This window comes from Oncorhynchus clarkii, chromosome 1 (assembly GCF_045791955.1).
Source record: "Oncorhynchus clarkii lewisi isolate Uvic-CL-2024 chromosome 1, UVic_Ocla_1.0, whole genome shotgun sequence".
Taxonomy (NCBI): domain Eukaryota; kingdom Metazoa; phylum Chordata; class Actinopteri; order Salmoniformes; family Salmonidae; genus Oncorhynchus; species Oncorhynchus clarkii.
In genome coordinates, this window is record NC_092147.1 from 27,592,799 (window position 1) to 27,617,258 (window position 24,460).

General features: G+C 41.7%; 2 protein-coding genes across 5 annotated transcripts in view; one reads left to right on the forward strand and one right to left on the reverse strand.

Annotated features, from left to right (window-relative positions):
* Window positions 1-170: 170 nt before the first annotated feature.
* Window positions 171-4,673, forward strand: LOC139415982 (synaptotagmin 1-like). 2 transcript variants are annotated; one of them, XM_071164208.1, is made up of 7 exons: window positions 171-253; window positions 811-1,000; window positions 1,145-1,224; window positions 1,473-1,874; window positions 1,947-2,066; window positions 3,262-3,373; window positions 3,496-4,673. In XM_071164208.1, exons 1-7 carry the CDS (start codon window positions 251-253, stop codon window positions 3,804-3,806), a joined length of 1,218 nt encoding a protein of 405 aa, XP_071020309.1. In that variant the 5' UTR covers window positions 171-250; the 3' UTR covers window positions 3,807-4,673. The 2 variants fall into 2 exon arrangements, with proteins under 2 accessions (XP_071020309.1, XP_071020300.1); XM_071164199.1 differs by lacking the exon at window positions 171-253 and having other exon boundaries at window positions 479-1,000.
* A 7,666-nt stretch (window positions 4,674-12,339) lies between these two features.
* LOC139400891 (choline kinase alpha-like) overlaps window positions 12,340-24,460 on the reverse strand; it is a 33,776-nt gene continuing 21,655 nt past the window's right edge. For 2 of the 3 annotated variants that reach the window (XM_071145563.1, XM_071145472.1), the window contains 5 exons: window positions 24,313-24,400; window positions 16,092-16,200; window positions 15,884-15,990; window positions 15,241-15,322; window positions 12,340-14,325 (listed from right to left, as the gene is read on the reverse strand). In XM_071145563.1, coding sequence (XP_071001664.1) covers window positions 14,266-14,325; window positions 15,241-15,322; window positions 15,884-15,990; window positions 16,092-16,200; window positions 24,313-24,400 — 446 coding nt within the window. In that variant the 3' untranslated portion in view covers window positions 12,340-14,265. The remainder of the gene's footprint in view (window positions 14,326-15,240; window positions 15,323-15,883; window positions 15,991-16,091; window positions 16,201-24,312; window positions 24,401-24,460) is intronic. The other variant, XR_011632838.1, reaches the window with a different exon arrangement.

The window sequence follows — 24,460 nt, forward strand, 5'->3', positions numbered from 1 at the left end:
GTGCTGGTGGAACAATGAGCCAGAGAGTAATGTGAAACCGTCTATCTACAAATGTCAAGGCTGCTTGTGGAGACAGTGCAATAAGACGAGGCAGTCTGGAAACTTCCTTAGAAACTAATCAGACCTGTTAAACCAGGTGGTGGATAGGCAGGTACTGATAGGATCAGTAAGTCATTTTGCCAGAGGATTCATGTATGGTAATGGAAACACAGGTGACAGTGAATGGAGAGGGACAGACGGATGATGTCATATGGTATTAAGTCTTATTTTCTTACTTCACACATATCACATTGTGTTTAGTCTTTTACCATAACTGTAGTTCTATCAGATGATGTTTGCCAGTGTGTCACTGTATATTTGTATCTGCCAACTGTAAATTAATGGACAGAATAGAGTGATTAAGGATTTAGGGTGACTTTATTGATATGTGCAGTGCTTGTACATTGTGTAATACTGTAACATGTTATTGGGGAGCCAGATGACATGATAGATATCTTCAGTTTACTCATCTGATATAATCTCCTTGTTATGACTGTTACAGAGTTGTTATACAGCAACACTAACAAAAATGTATCTCTAAAATGTAAATGTGCATTAATAATATGAACCCATGATGGGTCGAACATGAAAATGTTCAAGTAACATTCCATAGAGGAGACTGTGGTCTAAAGTTTGTTACTGGATCTCATGAATGTTGTTTAAATGTTGAGAATTGCACCAATTTTGCATATACTGTAGGACACCAGGGTCAATATACGATTTGAATAGAACATTACAAGTGCTGAAATGATATGGCATCCTGCTCTGCAGGGTTTTAGATGGCAGAGAGACATGCGTGTCCTTCCCACTGTAGACCTGTCTATTGGGGACCTACGGATGCCCTTCAATGAAGAGGTCAAGTACTGTATCCTGGGAATCTCTGTAACCCTCTTCCTGATTGCTATGGGCATTCTGGTGTGGCAGTTATACCACTACTGCTCACAGGCTCCAAAGGAACCTGGTAAGTTAACTAAATAAGTTATCAGTTGGTTGTTGGTTAAACCATATATGGGTCAAGCACCAACGTACAGTAGAACTGGATGGAATTCTTTATTGCAAATTCCTATATTTTTTGGATGCTGCTTTAATTCTCTATTCAATGCAGTGGATGACCTACTTTCATCTGATGGAAAGCCAGCAAAGACAGAAGACCTCTACATGGAAACCCAGAGGCCTAATTTTAAGGTTAGAGCACTCTATTACTTGTAACTGTTAATTCCTTTGGTTACTCACAAGGAACGCTCTCCCATCTTGTCTTATGTCTACACTGAAATATGGAGCAACAAGCTTCTACTATGATGAATTGCTAACATTCTGTGTGTATCTTTACAGTCGTGCTGTTCTTGAATGGACATAAATCAAACAGAGGGCTTATCTCAGTGAGTTGTGGTTTAGAGAACGCACTGAAATAGACAGACATATCTGTTCCCCAGGTGGAGAAGCTCCATGAAGAGGCACAGAGGTTGAGCCGTTGCCTGTCCATGGGCAGCCATGTGGAGCTGCCCGGCCTGGGGAACCAGCTGAAGGGCTCCCTGCGCTTCTCCCTCTACTATGACCAGCTGCAGTCCAGACTGGTGGTCACCGTCCTGGAGGCCCGGGGCCTGCCGGTCAGGGACTTCAGCCGCAGTGTGGACCCCTTTGTGAGGGTTCGGCTGCTATGGGCCAAGCATGATAATGAGGAGGAGAAGGAGGAGCAGTCCTCTCCTTCACTGCAGTGTGTGCTCCATGAGTGGCAGTCCCGTATGGTGAAGGACAGCAGCAGCCCTACGTTTGGGGACCAGTTCTCCTGCTCTATGGAGGAGGAGGATGTCCCTCACACCACCGTCAGGTTTGAGGTACATAACGTAGTGTTACATTGATTAGCTAAATTAAATCAGATAACCAAAATATTTTCCTCTTTTCTGCAGGTCAGAGACTTTGATAAGTTCTCCAGGCATGGGTTCTTGGGAGAGGTCAGAGTTTCTCTGTGTGATGTGAAAATCTCATACCCTCTTGAAGTACTGGAGGATCTACAGACACCACAAAAGGTGGATGATACACTCTATCTGGACCTACACTCCGCTACGTATTTATTTGGACAGTGAAGCTAAAACATTGATTGTGGCTTTATACTCCAGCATTTTGGATTTGAGATCAAATGTTTATGAGGCGACAGCTCAGAATGTCATCTTCTATTTGAAGTTATTTTCATACATACGTTTTACCGTTTAGAAATGAAAGCACTTTATGTGTCTAGTCCCCCAATTTGAAGTATTTGGACAAATTCACTTATAGTGTGTTATGTATATTTGTTATTTTCTGAACCCATCCACTCTTCAGAGGACACATCTTGTTTGTTTGTTTTTTTACAGCTTTTCTGCTACATACACAGTACCATTCAAAGGTTTGGATCCACCTACTCATTCAAGGGTTTTTCTTAATTTGTTTTACTATTTTCTACATTGTAGAATAATAGTGAAGACATCAAAACTATGAAATAACACACATGGAATCATGTAGTAACTAGAGAAGTGTTAAACAAATCAAAATGTATTTTTGTTTAACACTTTAGGTTACTACATGATTCCATATGTGTTATTTCATAGTTTTGATGTCTTCACTATTATTCTACAATGTAGAAAATAGTAAAACAAATTAAGAAAAACCCTTGAATGAGTAGGTATTCTAAAACTTTTGACTGGTAGTGTATTATATTCTTATTTACAATAAATTATTTAGCATTCATTTATATTGGGCAAAACATAATCCGAAACACAAACAACAAAAAAACTGCAAATGCATCTAACAAGTTTGTAGAGTCACACGTGTGATGTAGTCATTGTGTGCTAGGAATTTGGGACCAAATACTAAACTTTGACTAAATTGAATACACTGTAAGTGAATTGTTCAAAATACTTATGACACCTTCAGATGGGGGGACTAGACTGTACATAAAGTGCTTTCACTTCTAAACAGTAAAACTGATACGTATACAGAAACCCTCAAATTAAAGGTGGCATTCTGTACTGTCGCCTCATGACTTGCCTAGTTAAATAAAGGTTATTTCAATAAAAAATATAAAACGTTTGATTTCAAATCCAAAATGCTTGAGTATAGAGCCAAATTCTAACTTTTAGCTTCACTGTCCAAATAAATACACAGGGGAGTGAGTGTATGTTAAAATGATATCAAACCTGTCGGTGTACTGTCATGACTTTAGTAATACAGTATTACCATTTCCAGGACATGGTTGGAGAGGTGCTTCTCTCTCTAAAGTACCTCCACACCCTCCAGAGACTGGAGGTGGGTCTGCTGAAGATCAGGGCACTGCCTCAGCAAAGTCAAAAAGACAAAGGTAAATGCCACTTTTCTTGTGTGATAAACTCATTATTGAGCAGACGTTGCATACTGTTGCGTTGTAGATACAGGTAGGATTGATTGGTGATTGTTTAAAAAAAGTTAGTTTCATTTTTCTAGTTCGGTTGTATGCCCGGATCAGTGTCCTCTGCAACCAGTTCAAGCTGCGGCACCAGAAGTCCACTGCTAAGACCCTGTGTGAAGTGACCGTCTTCAACGAAGTCATGATGTTCACCCTGCCAGACCCACAGATCAGGGCGTGCTGCATTGTGGTCTCTGTGTACGAGATCCATGCAGCCAGGAAGTCATCCAAACGCCTGGTTGGCCAGGTCACCTTTGGAAAGGGAAAGAGGTCAGAGGAGGAACACTGGTGTTTGATGATGCGATCAATTTGTCAGCCAATAGCAAAGTGGCATCCATTGTTGATCTGAGGTCAGCCAAGCCCCCTACTTTGACTATGTTCTTGTAATGTACAGATGGTTATCACAAAATCTAAGATGAAACCTCATACTCTTCCATGTATAGTGACTATGCAGGACAAGCAAATAGAAAGTGGCAAATTACAAGAATTTGGTATCTTGATAGATGAGTGTCTCACCTTTAAACCCCAAGTCGAAGGTCTTGTGAAAAAGCTTAGGCTCAAGTTTAGTTTTTATTTTCATAATAAGTCATGTTTTTCTTTTGAAGTGAGAAAGAGGCTTGTTTCCGATTCTTTTGTCCCTGTAATTGATTATGGTGATATCTTGTACATGTATGCCCCTGTGGAGTCATTATGTATGCTGGACACTGTGTACAATGGGGCGCTGAGGTTTATTACTGACTCTAAAGCGCTCACACATCACTGTATCCTCTATATGAGAGTGGGCTGGCCTTCATTAGCTCTTCGGAGATTACATCATTGGTATTTATAAGGCCATATTGAAACAGCTCGCCTGTGCTCACTTGACTGTGTTTTGGTGATTGTGTCTAAGGCCCGTACGGAGAAAAGGAGAAAAACATTCCAGTTCCAAATGAAAGGAGCTTGTCCCTTTATATTAGTTAATAGCTAGGTTAACACTATAAGGGGAAATTATGGAAAGTTATGGAAAATGAAGTGGGGGGCTGTCAATATTTTGACTCCTAGTTGCACCACACTTTCCCAAATCATCTTGCTGTTAAGTGTGTAAATTGGTGTTTTTTAAACTGTAGTTCTTTGTGTTTTACGTTGTAAACGTGTCTGCAACTCTGTGTGCTGCTATTTTGGCCATGTCTCTCTTGTAAAAGAGTTTAAATCATCTCAATGAGACCGAACTGGTAAAATAAAGGTAAAATAAAAAATGGAAATGTGTGGAGGACCAGGATTACTAACATTTAGTTTTTCAAGCTATTTCTCAAAATTGATATCACCTCTGTGAAATAGACTATGCTTTACTATTATACTATACTGAAATGTGGATAAATCATAAGTTCCAGCTGCTCACCTGATATGAGCAGTGCCTGATCACCTGTGAATATTAGCTCGTCGCCTTCAGACTCAGGAGAATTGGAACCATGTTCTTGAGTGATTAATCACACTTCACCATCTGGCAGTCCGACGGACTAATTTAGGTTTGGCGGTTGCCAGGAGCACGCTACCTACCCCAATGCATAGTGCCAACTGTAAAGTTTGGTGGAGGAGGAATAATGGTCTGGGGCTGTTTTTCATTGTTTGGGCTAGGCCCCTTAGTTCCATTGAAAGGAAACATTAACACTACAGCATGCAATGACATTCTAGACGATTCTGTCCTTCCAACTTTGTGGCAACAGTTTGGGGAAGGCCCTTTCTTGTTTCAGCATGACAATGCCCCCGTGCACAAAGCGAGGTCCATACAGAACTTGTTTGTAGAGATCGGTGTGGAAGAACTTGACTGGCCTGCACAGATCCCTGACCTCAACCCCATCAAACACCTTTGGGATGAATTGGAACGCTGACTGCGATCCAGGCCTAATCGCCCAACATCAATGCCCGACTTCACTAATGCTCGTGGCTGAATAGAAGTAAGTCCCCGCAGCAATGTTCCAGCATCTGGTGGAAAGCCTTCCCAGAAGAGTGGAGGCTGTTATAGCAGCAAAGGGGGGACCAACTCCATTTTAATGAAGTGCACAAATATTCTTAATTTATGGTAATTGTTGCATGTCAGCATCACTAGAACCTTGAAGAAATCCATATTTATATATTTATACAGTCTCAGCTCTGAAGTTGGACTCCCACAAGCAGTTTATGTATGTTCATCCTGGTCTAGCGTGTACCTTTGTTGGCCACAAGAGGGTGCTCTGCTGTAATTTATGAGTAGTGATGAGCTTCGGCTATTTTCGGTGAGCCAAAAAGTCTCGGAATGCCCGTCGACCAGATTGACGCGCTGTCCCCACTATTTAATCATTTTGTAATTTATCTGCAGAAAAACGTTGTTTTAAGCTCTACATGCAGGGGTAGCAGTATGCCATTTAGGGAGCCAAATGAACAGCTCTTTCACCATTCAAAGAGCCATTTGTTCGACCCATCACTACTTATTGGTAATGCTGCTTTCAAGACAACTTGGAACTCGGAAAAAACGAAGTCAAATTTTGACATCAGTGATTTTCAGATCAGCAAGTCGGAGCTCTAGAATAAAAAAAAAAAGTATTTATTTTTATTTAACTAGGCAAGTCAGTTAAGAACAAATTCTTATTTGCAATGACGGCCTACCGAAAGGCAAAATACCTCCTACGGGGATTAAAAAATAAAATATAGGACAAAACACACATCATCACAAGAGAGACAACACTACATAAAGAGACCGAAGACAACATAGCAAGGCAGCAACACATGATAGCAGCACAAAACATGGTAAAAACATTGGGCACAGACAACAGCACAAAGGGCAAGAAGGTAGAGAATGCATCTCGACTTGGAATTCCGAATTGGGTGATTTCCGAGTTCCCAGTTGTTTTGGATGCGGCATAAAGGGCACATATGCGTCATGTGTCACACGACTAAGGGTTGTTCTTTTGCACGACGCAACGCAGAGTGCCTGGATATAGTCATTAGCCGTAGTATATTGGCCATATACCACAAACTCCAGAGGTGCCTTATTGCTATTATGAACTGGATACCAACGTAATTAAAGCAGTAAAGAGAATGTTTGTCATACATGTAGTATACGGTCTTATATACCACAGCTTTCAGCCAATCAGCATTCAAACCACCCAGTTTATAATCATTCATATATATATATACACACTGTAGCTCAGTGGTTCTATTACTGTACTTTCCCCAGTTTACCAGTTACTGTATGTCATGATACATTATTTATTATCTAGTCAGTTCTGTCCACACATGTGTCTATAATGCTAAGACATAACTGTCAACAAGACTCCCATGCCAGACTATACAGCTATGATGGTAGTCTGAGGATATGCAATATTCATAGACATGTCTGGCTTTGCGAGATCAGTCATCACATATTCTATCATGCAGTGTTTGTCCTTGATGTGGCTGTGCTGCAACAATCATGAGGAAAAACTGAAATGTGGCAGCTGAGTCAAACCCCAACCTTACTCAAGACTAGAGAATGAAGAGCAAAGAACAATAAGAACAGAAGAGAGTTCTTTGAGTTCAGACTGCAACCCCAATACATGTGCATCCCCAATCACAAAATGAAACGCGACAAAACTTCTCTCAACACTGTGAGCTGCTGATGTGAGATTAGTAGCCAGCTTGCATCTCACCCTTTCAAGGCCATTCCCAGGCAGTGCCCACCCCTTCTCCAGGGCAATGTGCTGTTAGCTGGCTGATACCCCCCTGCCCACTATCTCCTAATTTGTCTGTCCGTGAACAGAGGCATGAGAAAATAAACCCAGAGACCTTGCAATGGAAGGGGCTTACTGCCATGCCTTTAGAGCGGCGGCAGTCTGCCTGCAATTACTGTCCACACTCTTCATGTTGTACAGCTGTTAGAGGGAAGATTCTGTTCAGTCTACTGAGGGGTTTACAGAGTGGAATGCACAGTATGAACAGACATAATGCTCTTTAAGTGGTCATGCAGCTTTCAATCTCATAGTTCCCTTCTGTTTGAACAATGAAAAGTAGCTCTCGTCACATTTGATTCAGACTGTAGTAAGGTGCAGTTAGAAAAAGTGCAGTTACGTCAGTCATTAGCTGCCCTGCCATTTAGTTTATTGCTCAGTGTGAAATTAGAGGTAAACATTTAGCCACTGTTGTTTAACGCTCTACTAAACCTCCTGGGATCTCCCACAGTGAAGTGAAGTGAAGCTGAGAACTTCTCTTCACCTGTGGCGTTCTCTCATTTATAGAAACGTAAATTGTGTGTAGAAAAACAAAAACGAGGTGTATTTTACAGCTTGGCTTTGAAATGCAAGTATGGGATGTCCTGGTTATAAACAGAACAGTTATTTGCTGCAAGCCACAGCAGAACTCGATACTGTATACAGGACTTTCAGGATATACTGTAGGTCAGGTATCACTAATGGGTGAGCAGTCAGCACACTTTACGCTAGACCATTACGTAGGTGACATGCAGCCAATCATCTGCCTAAGAGAAAAATGTAAATTCCATGTGGTGTACGCTTGCTATACATATTCCGAAGGTGTATCACATCCGGTCGCGATTCGGAGTCCCATTGGGTGGCACACAACTGGCCGTCATTATAAATGAAAAAAAATCTTAACTGACTTGCCTAGTTAAATAGAAAGATATATTCCCACTGTCAAATGGCCCTGATGAAGTCAATTGAGTGGAATGCTGGGTTACATAGGAAAAGGTTGTGTGTAAGTTTATTTTCCTGAGTTTCAGAGCTAAGCTGTTTGAATTTACCATGTAGGATCATCCATTCTTAGTTTTTATTTAATTTCTGAAAACTAACAAACATGACTCCCAACAGGTGGGATATGAGTATAAGACAATTACTCAAATAGTGACATTGAGTGTGGCACCATCGAAGTTGTGTGAAGTTTGTGTTGCAGCCATCTGACCTCAGCACAGGAAATCCTAACAAAGCAGAGAGGTCTCTTACCCGTCAGCCCCTCCCCCTGACAAATTCCACATTCCATCTCCAGACTTCTAAATTCTAGAAGTTTCCAAGCCCCTGACAGACCTCAAGTTCCTGTGAGGAACTACCATCATAGCTCACTGTTGTCCTGTCTGCTCTTATTTTTCCTCCCAGTTGAAATACAATTTACACACATTTGCATCTTTGAGTCAGCGTTAGAGACAAGCCAAAGACCCACCTCCCCCACAATAAAAGCTGTCTTTGGCTCACTACCATGTCTCCCACTCCCCCTGCAGTTGACACAACCTGGCTCTTAGATGGTGACAAGTGAGGGAGTCCACGCAGGCAGTTAGGAGTAACAAATATTAAGTAACTAAAGTATAAAACTACAAAGAAAAAATAACCTGTGAAGTGTGAAAGTAGGCATGTGAGGGGTGTGATGGAGATGCATGGATGAAGGTAAAATGTGTGTCAGTGTTAAAGGGTGCATCTAATCAAAAACATACTCAACCAGATCACAAGAAAAGTGCTTGTGGAGAGAGCCAGGACTGGGCACCAGGAACTTGTCTCCTAGTTGATCCCAAACCCAGGCTTAACTTATCACCCCGAACAGCTCCACCTGTCCCCAATCTGCAAATGAAAGCACAAACAGAAGAGGCAGGGAGAGTGAGTGGGCATAACATCCCCCTCCAATAAAAATCAGGGACTAAGGACTAGATAACAAAACCCACACAAATACAACTGATCAATAACCATAACTAATAAAGGTTCAGACAAAATTCTATACAAACCATAAAAGGTAAGAGGCCCACCGGATGCCCATGACACCAACCCAACCAAATCGACTGACCCCATCCAACCACGGTACCTGGAAGCAACAATTTAAGAGAAAGAAATGGAGAACGAGAGACAGGAGAGCAGAAGCCAGAGCAACAGGAAGAACAAGATAAAAACCTGTACAGACCACCAACCAAAAACCACACGCACAACAAAGGCATCTGAAGATCTATTAAATCGGTGCATGGGAAAGCACATCCACAACTTTCACACGTCCAAATGGAACGCCTGCAGGAACAAACCAGCGCATAATCCTGCGATTTGGGGAAAGCATGGTGTGCAGGAAAAAGGTTGTGGTCAGTGTAAACTACAATAGGGACCACACCTGACCCCACGTCGCTCCCAAATGTCACTATAAACAACCACATCTAAACAGCACAGCCTTCAAGGCCAGCGATTACCCTATTCATAAGACGCTGAAACATAGCAGGAGCGTTGTGTAGGCCAAAACTCATGACAGTATAGGAGAAAAGACATGGAGAAATAAAAGCAAATATTTCACAAGCTCTTGAGGACAAAGGCACCTGCCAGTAACCATTCAGTAAATCAAACTTGCTGACAAACCGGGCAGCACCAACCTGATCAACACAATCTTCCAGCCATGGGACTGAGTAACAGTCAGGTTGTCACACTATTAACCTTCCGGTAGTCAGTGCAAAATCAAAGAGAACCATCTGGCTTGTTCACCAAGAAACACAGGGAGGCCCACCTGGAGAATGGTACAGCGATTTCATTAACAGGCATGTACTTCATCTGAGTCCAGGTGACATAGGGTCTCCAATGACGCACAATAAAAACGTTTAATGGGGAAAGCATCCCCAAAATCAATATCATGGACTGCCAAACGTATATGAGAAGGTGTCAGCAAACAGACTGAAAATCAGTTAACTCTGCTTGTCAATTAGACAGGTGACCCATCAACTTACAACGCAAAATACCATCAGGGCCTGGCACCCCCTCTTCACACAGCCACTGTATGTGAAGGTGGAGTGGCTGACCTCAGATCAGATTCCACCAAAAGAACAGGACTAACCACATCAGTTTTAGCACAGTTCTGATTTAGCCAATTCAGAAGACAAACAAGCATAATAGGGCTTCAACAAATTGACATGGAAGAGCTGATTCACCTTTCTGCGTTCAGGGGTAGCAATCAGAGTTATATCGGACAATTGGCGAACCACAGTGTATGGACTGCTGAATTTGGCCTGAAAAGGAGAAGTGAAAATGGGCAGCAGGGCCAAAACATGGTCCCCTGGACCAAATTGTCACGGCTCAGGTACTACACTTTCAATTAAGATTTTTTTTTATCCTGATTTTTTTCAGTAAATTTAGGAAACAACCGGAGAATACCAGCAATATGGAGAACGACCTAGGGAAGAACTTCCCATTGGGGAGCTTGAATAGTCATACGCAAAATAATATTCACCTGAACGCTTGCCTTCTGACAAGTTCTAACCGCTGATGTTGCAACAGTTTAGCTTGTTCCAATCCCGCTACAACCTTCCCAAATCAAGTTATTTTTGCTTTATCAACCTTTCCAGATCTTTGTCATGATTTAGCTGCAATAAAAGTAACTCATTTTTCTGCTCAAACCAGTACTAGACACAATTGGTACATCCAATATAGCTGGACATGGTTAACTCAATTCTGCCTTCAAAATACCAGCGGAAAGCAAATTAGCTGGCAGAATTGACTTCACTGTATCGGCAGGTTGGCAGGGTAGCCTAGTGGTTAGAGCGTTGGACTAGTAACCGAAAGGTTCAAACCCCCGTAATATGGGTGTATTACGTAAGTTCCCCCAAATCCTATAGCTAAACTTAGTTGTCGGTGGTATTGCTGCGGGTATTGTTGCACTAGGGGGCACCAGTACTAGACAGCACAGCTGGACTAGGTTAACTCACAAAGGAGGAACCAGCTCGCTGGTAACCCCAAACCACAGATGTGCTCCCGAGACAACTGCTCTGGCCACGATCACCACACAAAAACAACAAATGACGCACAATGTTCTCCCAGTGGGGAAACACCACTATACCTAACCAGGGAAAAGACCATAGCTCTGATTAGTTGGCCATGATGGAATGAGGGACAGATTTAGCCAGGACACCAGGGTTAACACCCCTACTTTTATGATAAGTTCCATGGGAAAAGTGCCATCGGTAAACCCTAGACACTGTCGTGCATGAAAAGCCCAGGAGGACGTCCATTTCTGAGATACTGGAACCGGCGCCCCTGGCACCAATGATCTGATCATAGTCGCTTAGGTCACTCGTTTGCCCATTCTAACGTTCAATCGAACAGTAACTGAATGCCTCGATGCCTGTCTGCCTGCTTTATATAGCAAGCCACGCCCTTGTGACTCACTAACTGTAGGATCTAACGATTTTCGGGAACAGGGTGGTGTACCTAATAAACTTAGTGCATGTCACCATTTGAACGTGATCCATTAACCTGCCCCCAGAAAGTGTATGGTAACACTTTATTCTGTCCACTGTTCTGTAAATGTCCCGCAAAATTGTTCCCGTGTCACGCATTTGGGCTTTTTAGATGTGGTCACCCTGGTGGAATTTCACCGGTGGAAACATTGCTACTGCGACATGTTAACACCATCTTTTCACATGTGAGGAGAAAAACATATTTTAACCCCAAATGTAAATCTGCAATTTCACATATGAAAGTGAGATTTTCACATATGGCATTTTCTTCCATGTGAATCTGCAAATTTGATTTTCACGTGATTGATTTTCATGTGAACTTGCAATTCCACATGTACAACATTTGATTTTCACGTGAAACTGCAATTTACATGTTAGGTGAAAACATGTTTTTATCCTCACATGTGAATAGTTGGTGTTAACATGTGAACTCAAAGTAATACATGTGAAAATATAGTTTCAAATGTGAAATTTCACATCAACATGTGAAAACTGCTTGAAAATGTGATTTTCATATGTGAAACTGCAAATGTGACATGTCTTTTTGTAAGAGCAGTCACACAGACTAATATTATTTCTCGAATCAGGTGTGTGCACTGAAATAATTTACTGCTTCATGTTTTCAATAATATGTTGTCAAATATTTTCATTGAATCCAGTGAGACACTCACAAATGCAAGACTACACATTTTCTCTTTGCTGTAGTATTTATACAATGCAGTAGAAGGTACAGTAAATGTATGCACTTGCAATAGTGGTACATTTACAAAGCACTTAACCCGTACTATTTTATACAGTACATCATTTCTTCTTTTATAGTATTTGCATACCTGTATAGCTAAGCAAGGCTAAATGTTTGCACAAAATAGAGTAGTTGGGTTCCTTTCACAGCATAAACAAATTTGGACACTCAATTCAACTATCCATAAGTATACAATATACATTATCAACAATATTCAGTGTAACGTAGAGGAGCTCCTTCTTACCATGTTTGATAATCAATTACATGTACATTTTATTTGATCACTGTATTGGATGGCAAGACATGAAATACACCAAGGATGTACTCAGAAATTTGAATGTGACACTGTCAATTACATTTGAAAACAGTTGGATCAATTCTTATTTTGTCTCAAACTAATAATATAGCATGAAAGAGGTATATACAAATATATACGTATACATGAGAATGGAATGTAGTTGATCACACAATTCTGTAGGAGGTGTGGAGAAAACAGGAGTGAGACATATTTCATAGGAAAGAGGCAACTTTCTTATTATGAAAAATACTTATTTCATTTGAGGAAAAAATAGAAAAAGTTTATCTTAAAAAATAAACTGGGTCAGGAAAGTGCCACTAACCTCGTCCCTAGGCTAATTGCATCCAAGCATTGGGAAGAAGTGTCTGGTGAACGGAAAAAAGTGACACTGACATTATATATAACGATGACATTTCAAAGTGAAGGCTCATAACGGTCTCAATAACATTGTAACAAGATGAAATAAACATTTTTACATAAAACAAATCTGATGAAATACAGAATACAAATTCATATATAAAACATCAATAATTCTCACAGTTCGGTTATGAATTGGAAAAAAAGTCAAGTAAATATTTCCAGTCCCCAAACATATTCTAAAGATATCATTATAAACATTCAAAACCTCTACATGAGGATTTTTGTCACACCTTGCTAACAGTTCTTCTCACAACTGCATCTACAACTGCTTAACCCAGCTGAATAGCAAGCTTTGCTGCTTGCTATTTCCTTACCAATGTATTATCCAATGTGTTCTTGATGAATATATCTGTTTAAATATCATTACTGGTTCAATGACATATTCAGAGCTGAAACCATTTCTGGGGACTGTGTAAAGTAAGAGTAAGTACAGAGTAGAGTTGTGAGGTTACCTTCACTAGTGTATTTCAGGTCACATTTTGCACATTATATTCACAGTACTGCAGGTGGAAAAAAATGCTGTTGGCCAGAGATGCTCCCATCTCATTGGAGGTTCTAGATATTTCCATATACAAGTCATTTTAGACGAATTTCAGTTGATAAAGAATGGAGGAAAACTGTGCATGGATGCAAAGAACCAAACATAATCAATTGAAGTTGAGACACTGAGTCAACATGGCCATTTGGCTTATCACAGTTAGGTCACAGATTACTGGATTTTCAATTAGCAAGGGTCATTGAGACTTCCTTTCTTTTCCACTATCCCAGTACATTTCCAAACAGTAATAGACTTCCCAGAGTGTTAACTCAGACCTCCTTTCAGAATGAAGATTTTTATCCCGTCTTAATCTTTCTGATATTTTGTTGAAAAGACAAGCCAAGAACCAACTGTGCCCTGTGAGTATGTGTAATATTAGGAGCTTAATATTGTGTAAATACTGAGCAGCAATGCATGGGGCCTAATTTAACACCAAACCAGATATTCATGGTTTCACTTTGGTCCATGCAATAACAACTGTAGTGAGCATTTCATTCCCAAAGCAGGGGGTCCCCATTAAGCATGGTCCTACACCCTGTCTGCATTCATTTCAGGTAAAGCGCTATTAATCCATTTATCTTCCACCTCCTTGTTACTACTATATGTGGTCCCTCACTTAGACACCCAGGCTCCGCTTCTGCTCAAAGTATGCATCAAACCTGGCCATGGCATACTCCTGTGGACAGACAGAGGAAAGAAAAATATTGGAACATTTGTACAGAATGGATTTCAGACAATAGATAAAGAGAAAGAAAAGGTATGTATACTGTATATAGTTCGGCATAGAAAATAACAATAACAGAAATAATCATTCTCAGACACATTCCAGTGGTTATCAGGTTGCCCTGACCATGGAAAATACTTGTGTATAGTTTCAGAGTAGTCTGTGAGACCAAACATGGCAAGGAACACACTGGTCTTAGAATCTTAATTTGACCAGTATTGTCATAGCAAAATAAGCCTGCAGCAACAGGATAAGAAGGTTTAGTCCATAATGTGGCATTGGTGGTTAAGCTATTAGCTGGACAATAGTAGGATATATGAAAAGTCAATACTGTTAATATAACCATGTGCTAGTGCAGGTTTTCAGTGAATGTATGTAAATCATGAAGCTCATCTAAATATCCTGTCTTAAAGATGTAGGATCTTAATTTGAGACAGTTTGCTACAGCAGGAAAATAATTCTGGAGCAACAGGAAATTATTATGTGGATTCTAATTATTGGACATTTTTTGTAGGGGTTGATAAATTTATTATTAGGACAAACCAAGTCAGACATTCCTTTTAAACCTCAAATACACCACACATTTGCATTTCCTGCTGTGCTGGGAAATTCTCAGCAACAAAAGAGTGATCAAATTAAGATTCTACATCTGTATATAACATACACCACTGGGAAAAACTGGTTGAATCGATGTTTCCATGTCAACAAAAAAATTCAATGTGATAATGTTGAATCACCGTGGAAAACTGATTGGATTTGAAAAAAGTAATCAACGTAAAGGGAACTTAGGGAGAATGGCTGTTTTGTTTATATCACAAATATAAATGCTTAAAACAAAAGCATGACAACCAAATAATGGACACCTACCATGTACCCAAACTCAATGGTGGAGATTCTCGCCTGAATCATTGACCACAGACCCCAGAAGAAGTGCGAAGCCAGAGCAAACCTGTGTAATTACCAACAGACAAATGTTTCAATAAAACCGTGGACAAGCACATTGACAGTACGGTCCATTAAACATACAGCTGGGTGAACTGAGCAAACCTTTGGTCCACAGCAACGGCCACATGGAAATATGCTATTTCATCACTACTGAGCTGATTCCAGGGTTTTATTTCCCAGGAAGCATTTTACAGTAACCAAGAGGCCCAGTCTTAGGGGTTCATTATTGTTATGATTTACTGCTGCTCTCTCAACAGGAGGCCATTATAAGTACTAAACCACAAGTATCCTCAGATTTGAAAAAAACAACAACAAAAAAACAGTAAGTCAACTTGTCCTCATATGTCCTGTGTGGTTCAGTTGGTAGAGCACAGTGCTTGTAATGCTTGGGATGTGGGTTTGATTCCCACGTGAGACCAGTACAAAACATGTATGCACTCATAAGACACCCTGGATAAGAGCATCCGCTAAAATAAAAAATACAAATAATGACTCATGAGGTGTAAATACTGTGTGTCTGAGACACAGTGCCCCACATTCAAGAGGAATGCCTTGGGGCCCTTACCTGTTGACTTCCACAAACAGCTCCTCTTTGAGTTTAATCTGATCTTCAGTGCTCAGATTATGGAAACCCTGGTCAGTCTCTGACAGGTAGCTTCCAATGAAATGCAGCTGCAAAGAGAAACATCAAGGTTATTAGATGGCTTTTGCCTAAAAAGACACTCATTCAGATTCAGAGGACAAAAAGCCTTCATTTTGTCATCCTTACTCACCTGTTGGGCTTTAGTGGGATAATTATTTGAGTTGACATGGAAAAATGGGAACTTGTCATTTGTGTAGTCATACATCCATTCACAGAAGTGGTTTCCTATGTCGAATCCCCTGAAAGCACAAAATATGGAGAGAAAAAAACAACATTAACAATGATATCACATTGGTCACGTCAGCAGTCCTGTCTGTAACACCAGATATTTTATAAGCTTATTTTCACGACAAAGGCTGGTGCGGAAAGCCCACAGGGTCGGAGTAACAAATCATAGGCCCAGGGGCTTTGGTTTTTTATTAATCAGTTACACAACCAAGGCAGTGCCCCCCAGTTACCAACGTGGGCCCCCTAAATCCTCTCCTCCACCATCTGATGATTAGTATAGCGGAAGTAGACTATCTACACTCATTGATAATGGGTTCCTGTGGTTGGAGGTTGCAGTAAAAAAAAAAAAAATCTCTGCATCAAGGGCCCCCATAGGTATTGGGCCCCAGCCCCTGTATTATTCAGGCCCTGACAGCCCAGTACATCACTGGTACTCCCTGTATATACAGTGCCTACAGAAAGTATTCAGACCCGTTACAGCGTTATTCTAAAATCGATTCAATAAAACAATTTCCACAATCTACACACAATATCCAATAATGACAAAGCAAAAACTGGTTTAGAAAATGTTTTGTTAAAAACGAAAAACAGAAATACCTTATTTACATAAGTATTCAAACCCTTTGCTATGAGACTCGAAATTGAGCTCAGTTTCCATTGATCATCCTTGAGATGTGTCTACAACTTGGGGTCCACCGGTGGTAAATTCAATTGATTGGACATAATTTGGAAAGGCACATGTCAAAGTTGTCCCAAAGTTGACAGTGCACGTCAGAGCAAAAACCAAGCCATGAGGTCGAAGGAACTGTCCGTAGAGCTCCGAGACAGGACTGTGTCGAGGAACAGATATGGGGAAGAGTACCAAAACATTTCTGCAGCATTGAAGGTCCCCAAGAACACAGTGGTGACCATCATTCTAAAATGTAAGAAGTTTGTAAACACCAAGACTCTTCCTAGAGCTGGCTGACCCAGCAAAACTGAGCAATCGTGGGAGAAGGGCCTTGGTCAGAGATTCCGATGGTCACTCTGACAGAGCTCTAGAGTTCCTCTGTGGAGACTGGAGAAGGACAACCATCTCTGCAGCACTTCACCAATTAGGCCATTATGGTAGAGTGGCCAGACAGAAGCCACTCCTCAGTAAAAGGCACATGACAGCCCGCTTGGAGTTTGCCAAAAGACACCTAAAGAATCTCAGACCATGAGAAACAGGATTCTCTTGTCTGATGAAACCAAGATTGAACGATTTTGTCTGAATGCCAAGGGTCACGTCTGCAGGAAACCTGGCACCATCCCTACGGTGAAGCATGGTGGTGGCAGCATCATGCTGTGGGATGTTTTTCAGCGGCAGGGACTGGACATCTTGTCAGGATCGAAGAAAAGATGAACGGAGCAAAGTAGAGAGAGAGATCCTTGATGAAAACCTGCTCCAGAGCACTCAGGACTTCAGACTGAGGTGAAGGTTCACCTTCCAACAGGACAACGACCCAAAGCAAACAGCCAAGACAACGCAGGAGTGGCTTCGGGACAAGTCACTAAATGTCCTTGAGTGGCCCAGCTAGAGCCCGGGACATGAACTCGATCGAACATGTGAAAATAGCTAAGCAGTGACGCTCCCCATCCAACCTGACAGAGCTTGAGAGGATCTGCAGAAATGAATGGGAGAAACTCTTCCAAATACAGGTGTGCCAAGCTTGTAGCGTCATTCCAAAGACTTGAGGCTGTAATTGCAGCCGAAGGTGCTTCAATAAAGGACTGAGAAAAGGGTCTGAATACTTACGTAAATGTGATACATCAGGTTTTTTTATTTATATAAATTAGCAAAAAAATCTTTAAACTATTTTTTTATAATATTATTATTTTTATTTAACCTTTATTTAACTAGGGACGGGGCTGGGATTTAAAAAAATATTTAGGACAAAACACACATCACAACAAGAGAGACACCCGAACACTACAAAAAAAGACACCACAGATAGTAAGATGGCGCCGACAGAGATCGCCTCGCTTCAAGTCCTTAGGAAACTATCCAGGAATTTGTTTTTTTATGTATTATTTCTTACATTGTTAGGCAAGAAAATCTTAAGTGTTATTACACACAGCTGGGAAGAACTATTGGATATACAGTTGAAGAAGGGAAGTTTATATACACCTTTACCAAATACATTTAAACTTAGTTTTTCACAATTCCTGACATTTAATCCTAGTCAAAATTCCCTGTCTTAGGTCAGTTAGGATCACCACTTTATTTTAAGAATGTGAAATGTCAGAATAATAGTAGAAAGAACTATGTATTTCAGCTTTTATTTCTTTCACCACATTCCTAGTGTGTCAGAAGTTTACATACACTCAATTCGTATTTGGTAGCATTGCCATTAAATTGTTTAACTTGGGTCAAACGTTTTGGTTAGCCTTCCACAAGCTTCCCACAATAAATTGGGTGAAGTTTGGCCCATTCCTCCTGACAGAGCTGGTGTAAGTCAGTTTTGTTGGCCTCCTTGCTCAGACATGGTTTTTCAGTTCTGCCCACAAATGTTATATAGGATCGAGGTCAGGGCTTTGTGATGGCCACTCCAATACCTTGACTTTGTTGTCCTTAAGTCATTTTTCCACAACGTTGGAAGTATGCTTGGGGTCATTGTCCATTTGGAAGACCCATTTACAACCAAGTTTTAAAATCCTGACTGATGTCTTGAGATGTTGCTTCAATATATCCACATAATATTCCACCCTCATGATGCCATCTATTTTGTGAAGTACAACAGTCCCTCCTGCAGCAAAGCACCCCACAACATGATGCTGCCCCCCCCCCCCCCCCCCTTCATGTTTGTGATGGTGTTCTTCGACTTGCAAGCCTCCCCCAAACATAACGATGGTCATTATGGCCAAACAGTTCTATTCTTGTTTCATTAGACCAGAGGACATTTCTCCAAAAAGTACATTCTTTGTCCCCATGTGCAGTTGCAAACTGTAGTCTGGCTTTTTTTTATGGCGGTTCTGGAGCAGTGGCTTCTTCCTTTGCTGAGCGGCCTTTCAGGTTGTGTCGATATAGGACTTGTTTAACTGTGGATAAAGATACTTCTGTACTTGTTTCCTCCAGCATCTTCACAAGGTATTTTGCTGTTGATCTGGGATTGATTTGCACCAAAGTACGTTCATCTCTGGGTCTCCTTCCTGAGTGGTATGACGGCTGCGTGGTCCCATGCTGTTTATACTTGCGTAGTATTTTTTGTACTGAAGAACATGGTACCTTCAGGCGTTTGGAAATTGCTCCCAAGGATGAACCAGACTTGTGGAGGTCTACAATTTTTTTTCTGAGGTCTTGGCTGATTTCTTTTGATTTTGCCATGATGTCAAGCAAAGAGGCACTGAGTTTGAAGGTAGGCCTTGAAATACATCCACAGGCACAGTCAACTTAGTGTATGTAAACTTCTGACCCACTGGAATTGTGATACAGTGAATTATAAGTGAAATAATCGGTCTGTAAACAATTTTTGTAATGGCTTGTGTCATGCACAAAGTGGATGTCCTAACCGACTTGCCAAAACTATAGTATGTTAACAAGAAATTTGTGGAGTGGTTGAAAAACAAGTTTTAATGAGTCCAACCTAAGTGTATGTAAACTTCCGACTTCAACTGTAAGAGCGACGTCAACTTACCAACATTACGACCAGGAATATGACTTTTCTGAAGCGGCTCCTTTGTTCAGACCTCCACCCTGGACATTGGATCTAATCCCAGAGGCCGACCAAAAACAATGTCGTCTCCGCAGGAGAGGCAGACGGAGTGGCCTCCTGGTCAGACTTAGAAGGCGAGCACACCACCCTCCGCTTCCAAGCATTTTAGTCACCAATGTCCAGGCTCTAGACAACTTTGTGGGCGAAATTAGGGCACAAATTGCCTTCCAGAGAGACAGAGATTGTAACATTCTCTGTTTCACGGAAATATGGCTCACTCGGAATATATGTTGTCAGAGTCGGTACAGCCACCGGGTTTCTTCAAGCGTCGCACCGACAGAAACAAACATCTCTCTGGTAAGAAGAAGGGCGGGGATGTATGCCTCATGATTAACTACTAATGGTGTAACAATAATAACATACAGGAACTCAAATCCATTTGTTCGTCTGACCTAGAATTCCTTACAATCAAATGCATTATCTCCCAAGAGAATTCACTTCAATTATAGTCACAGCCGTGTATATCCCCCCCAAGCAAATACCTTGATGGCCCTGAAAGAATTTCCCCAGACTCTATGTAAACTGGAAACCATATATCCTGAAGCTGCATTTATTGTAGCTCGGGATTTATTTGAGAATTTGAGAAGAAGGCTACCTAAATTCTACCAGCACATTGACTGGACCACTGCTGCTGTAACTTCCGCGATGCATACAAGGCCCTCCCCTGCCCTCCCTTCGGCAAATCCGACCACAACTCCATCTTGCTCGTACCATCCTATAGGTAGAAAATCAAACAGGATGAACCCGTGACTAGAACCATTCAACGCTGGTCTGACCAAATGGAATCCATGCTTCAAGACTGTTTTGATCACGTGGACTGGAAAAAGTTCTGGGAAGCCTCAGACAACATCGATTTATATGCTGACTTGGTGAGTGAGTTTATTGGGAAGTGCATTGGTGCAGTGCACTGCAGTGCACTGTTGTACCCAGTGACTATTAAAACCTACCCCAACCAGAAACCGTGGATTTGATGACGGCATTCTGGCAAAACTGAAAGCGCGAACCACCGCATTCAACCATGGAAAGAGGTCGGGGAATATGTCCGAATATAAACAGTGTAGTTATTCCCTCCGGAAGGCAATCAAACAAGCAAAGTCACAATTCAACGGCCCAGACACGAGACATATGTGGCAGGGTCTACAGGCAATTACGGACTAAAACAATCCATGTCATTGACACCAACGTCTTGCTTCCAGACAAGCTAAACACCTTCTTCGCCCGCTTTGAGGATAACACAGTGGAATCAGCGCGTCCCACTACCAAGGACTGGGGGCCCCCCCGCTCCTTCTCCTTGGCCAACGTCAGTACAACATTTAAATGTGTTAACCTTTGCAAGGCTGGTGGCCCAGACGGCATCCCTAGCCGCGTCCTCAGAGCATGCGCAGACCAGCTGGCTGGCTGGTGTTTACGGACATTTTCAATCGCTCCCTATCCCAGTCTGCTGTCCCCACATGCTTCAAGATGGCCACCATTGTTCCTGTACCTCAAAAGGCAAAGATAACTGAACTAAATGACTACCGCCAGAGCACTCACTTCTGTCATCATGAAGAGCTTTGAGAGACTAGTCAAGGATCAAATCACCTTCCCCTTACCTGCCACCCTAGACCCACTTCAGTTTGCATACCGCCTCAACAGGTCCACAGACGATGCAATCGCCATCACACTGCTCTGTCCCATCTGGACAAGAGGAATACTTATGTAAGAATGCTGTTCATTGACGACAGCTCAGCATTCAACACCATAGTACCCCCCAAGCTTATCATTAAGCTTGAGGCCCTGGGTCTCAACCCCGTCCTGTGCAATTGGGTTCTGGACATTCTGACATTCCCCAGGTGGTGAAGGTAGTAAACAACATCTCCACTTCGCTGATCCTCAACACTGGGGTCCCACAAGGGTGCATGCTCAGCCCCTTCCTGTACTCCCTGTTCACCCATGACTGCGTGGCCATGCATGCCTCCAACACAATCATCATATTTGCAGACGACACAACAGTAGTGGGCTTGATTACCAACAACGACGAGACAGGCTACAGGGAGGAGGTGAGGGCACTCGGAGTGTGGTGTCAGGAAAATAACCTCTCACTCAACATCAACAAAACATAGGAGATGATCGTGAACTTCAGGAAACAGCAGAGGGAGCACCCCCCTATCCACATCGATGGGACATTAGTGGAGAAGGTGGAAAGTTTTCAGTTCCTCAGCGTACACATCACAGACAAACTGAAATGGTCCACCCATGCAGACAGTGTGCTGTTGCGCCTCTTCAGGAGGCTGAAGAAATTTGGCATGTCACCTAAAACGCTCAAACTTTCACAGATGCACAATCGAAAGCATCCTGTCAGATTGTATCACCGGTACGGCAACTGCACACCCTCAACCGCAAGGCTCTCCAGAGGGTAGTGAGGTCTGCACAACGCATCACCGTGGGAAAACTTACCTTCCCTCCAGGACACCGACAGCACCCGATGTCACAGGAAGGCCAAAAAGATCATCAAGGACAACAACCATCCGAGCCACTGCCTGTTCACCCCGCTATCATCCAGAAGGCGAGGTCAGTGCTGGTGCAAAAAAACAGCTTCTATCTCAATGCCATCAGACGGTTAAACAGACATCACTAACATAGAGGCTCACTTTAAATAATGCCACTTTAATAATGTTTACATATCCTACATTACTCATCTCATATGTATATACTGTATTTCATACCATCTATTGCATTTTGCCTATCCCGCACGGCCATCGCTCATCCATATATTATATATTTCTATGTTATATCTTATTCCATCCCTTTACACTTGTGTGTGTGTAAGGTAGTTGTTGTGAATTTGTTAGATTACTTGTTAGATATTACTGCACTGTCAGAACTAGAACCACAAGCATTTCGCTACACTCGCTATAACATCTGCTAATGTGGATGTGACAAATAAAATTTGATTTGACCTAAGATAACATAGCATGGCAGCAACACAACATGATAACATGATAGCAACACAGATTGATGAGGGGAAAAAACAATTGAATAAACTGTAGATTAAGGCTGAAGCCTAACAAAATGTGGAAAACGTCAAGGGGTCTGAATACTTTCTGAAGGCACTGTAGCTTCATTCTTATGTTTTATTTCTATTGTGTTTTTATTTTCTTCTTCTGCACTGTCGGGAAAGGCATGTAAAGTAAGCATTTCATTGAATGGTCTACACTTGTTGTATTCAGCCCCTGTGACAAATAAGATTTCATTTGACTGACATTGTATTGCCACATGTATTCAGGATTATGATTCCTTGGGCTCTTTCCTTGCTTGTCCAAATGAAAACTAGACCTACAGTAAAATGTTCCCATAGCAAAGGAAGAGACGTTCTCACAAAGGGAGTGAAAATAGGTAGCTCTTTGCGAAGGGAATCACAGTTGCTGTGGAAACCAGACAAAAGGAACAACTTGGAGGCTAAACTCCATTCCAACCTTTCTCTACCCGTGGCTGCGGCAATATGGGTCAATGTTGAAAACCTGTACAGTTCAAGCCCTTTCAAGCGAGCCACACTAGCTGCCAGTGAACCCGACTTGGAAGAAAAACAGTGGGAAAACAAACTAAATGTGAGTCTAATATGGGCCTCCTTGGACTTTTGTCATAGCGTATAGATGTCCATTAGACTTAATACTGTTTTATTATGAGCACCCAGCTTCCTAAACATGATCTATGTTTTACCCTAGACCCCCATACAATCAAAGCTTTGGGGAGGACACAGGAGATCCCAGTGAAACCTGATCCGGCTTGAGAATGAGGAGCACGTGTGGTGACGTACAATGACCATGAGAGAGCCTGAGGGTCAGGACGGCAGGGGTGGGCTGTTTTGACGGTACTAACTTAGCTGTGAGCCAAGGCCAACAACAGTGAAAGTCCTTTCCGAGAAATGGGGCACTCATGAATTCCACACTTTACAAAACAAACTCAATACTAAGTGGTACAGGAAAAACTACAGTAAGAGACTGGATGGATTGTTTGGTCTGGCTGGTTTGTTTACATGATGAAATAAGACTCAGAAACCCAGATGTTTTGGATCACAAATTTGTGTGGCTACGTTCTTGTCTTAAATGTTGTAAAAAACATGACAAATACAAACTACCTAGGTAAATTCCTTCCATCCCTCTCTGTGTTAAATACGATTTACATTCTGCAGAGAAAGTGTCACCTTGGACAGACAGTGTTTACTGCTGGATCTAGCTCCTTTTCTGAGGAATGTGCCTCAGCTCTCAGAAACCCAAAGAAATGCTGTACATTCAGTATACAAGTTTTGTCTATGACTCGGAAGTAAAGGGGATGATTACGGTAATAAAGGGGACGATTACAGTAATAAAGGGAATGATTACAGTATGCACTAGGGCCTGAGTTACAGACCTGTAGTTATAACTGCTGTATTCAAAGTCAATCAGCATGAGCTTCTGTCCGTCAGAGCCCTCACGACCACTGAGGAGCAGGACATTTCCTAAAGGATGACAGGAATAATTATTACACCACACAGTACAATACCTTGTATTTAAAATAC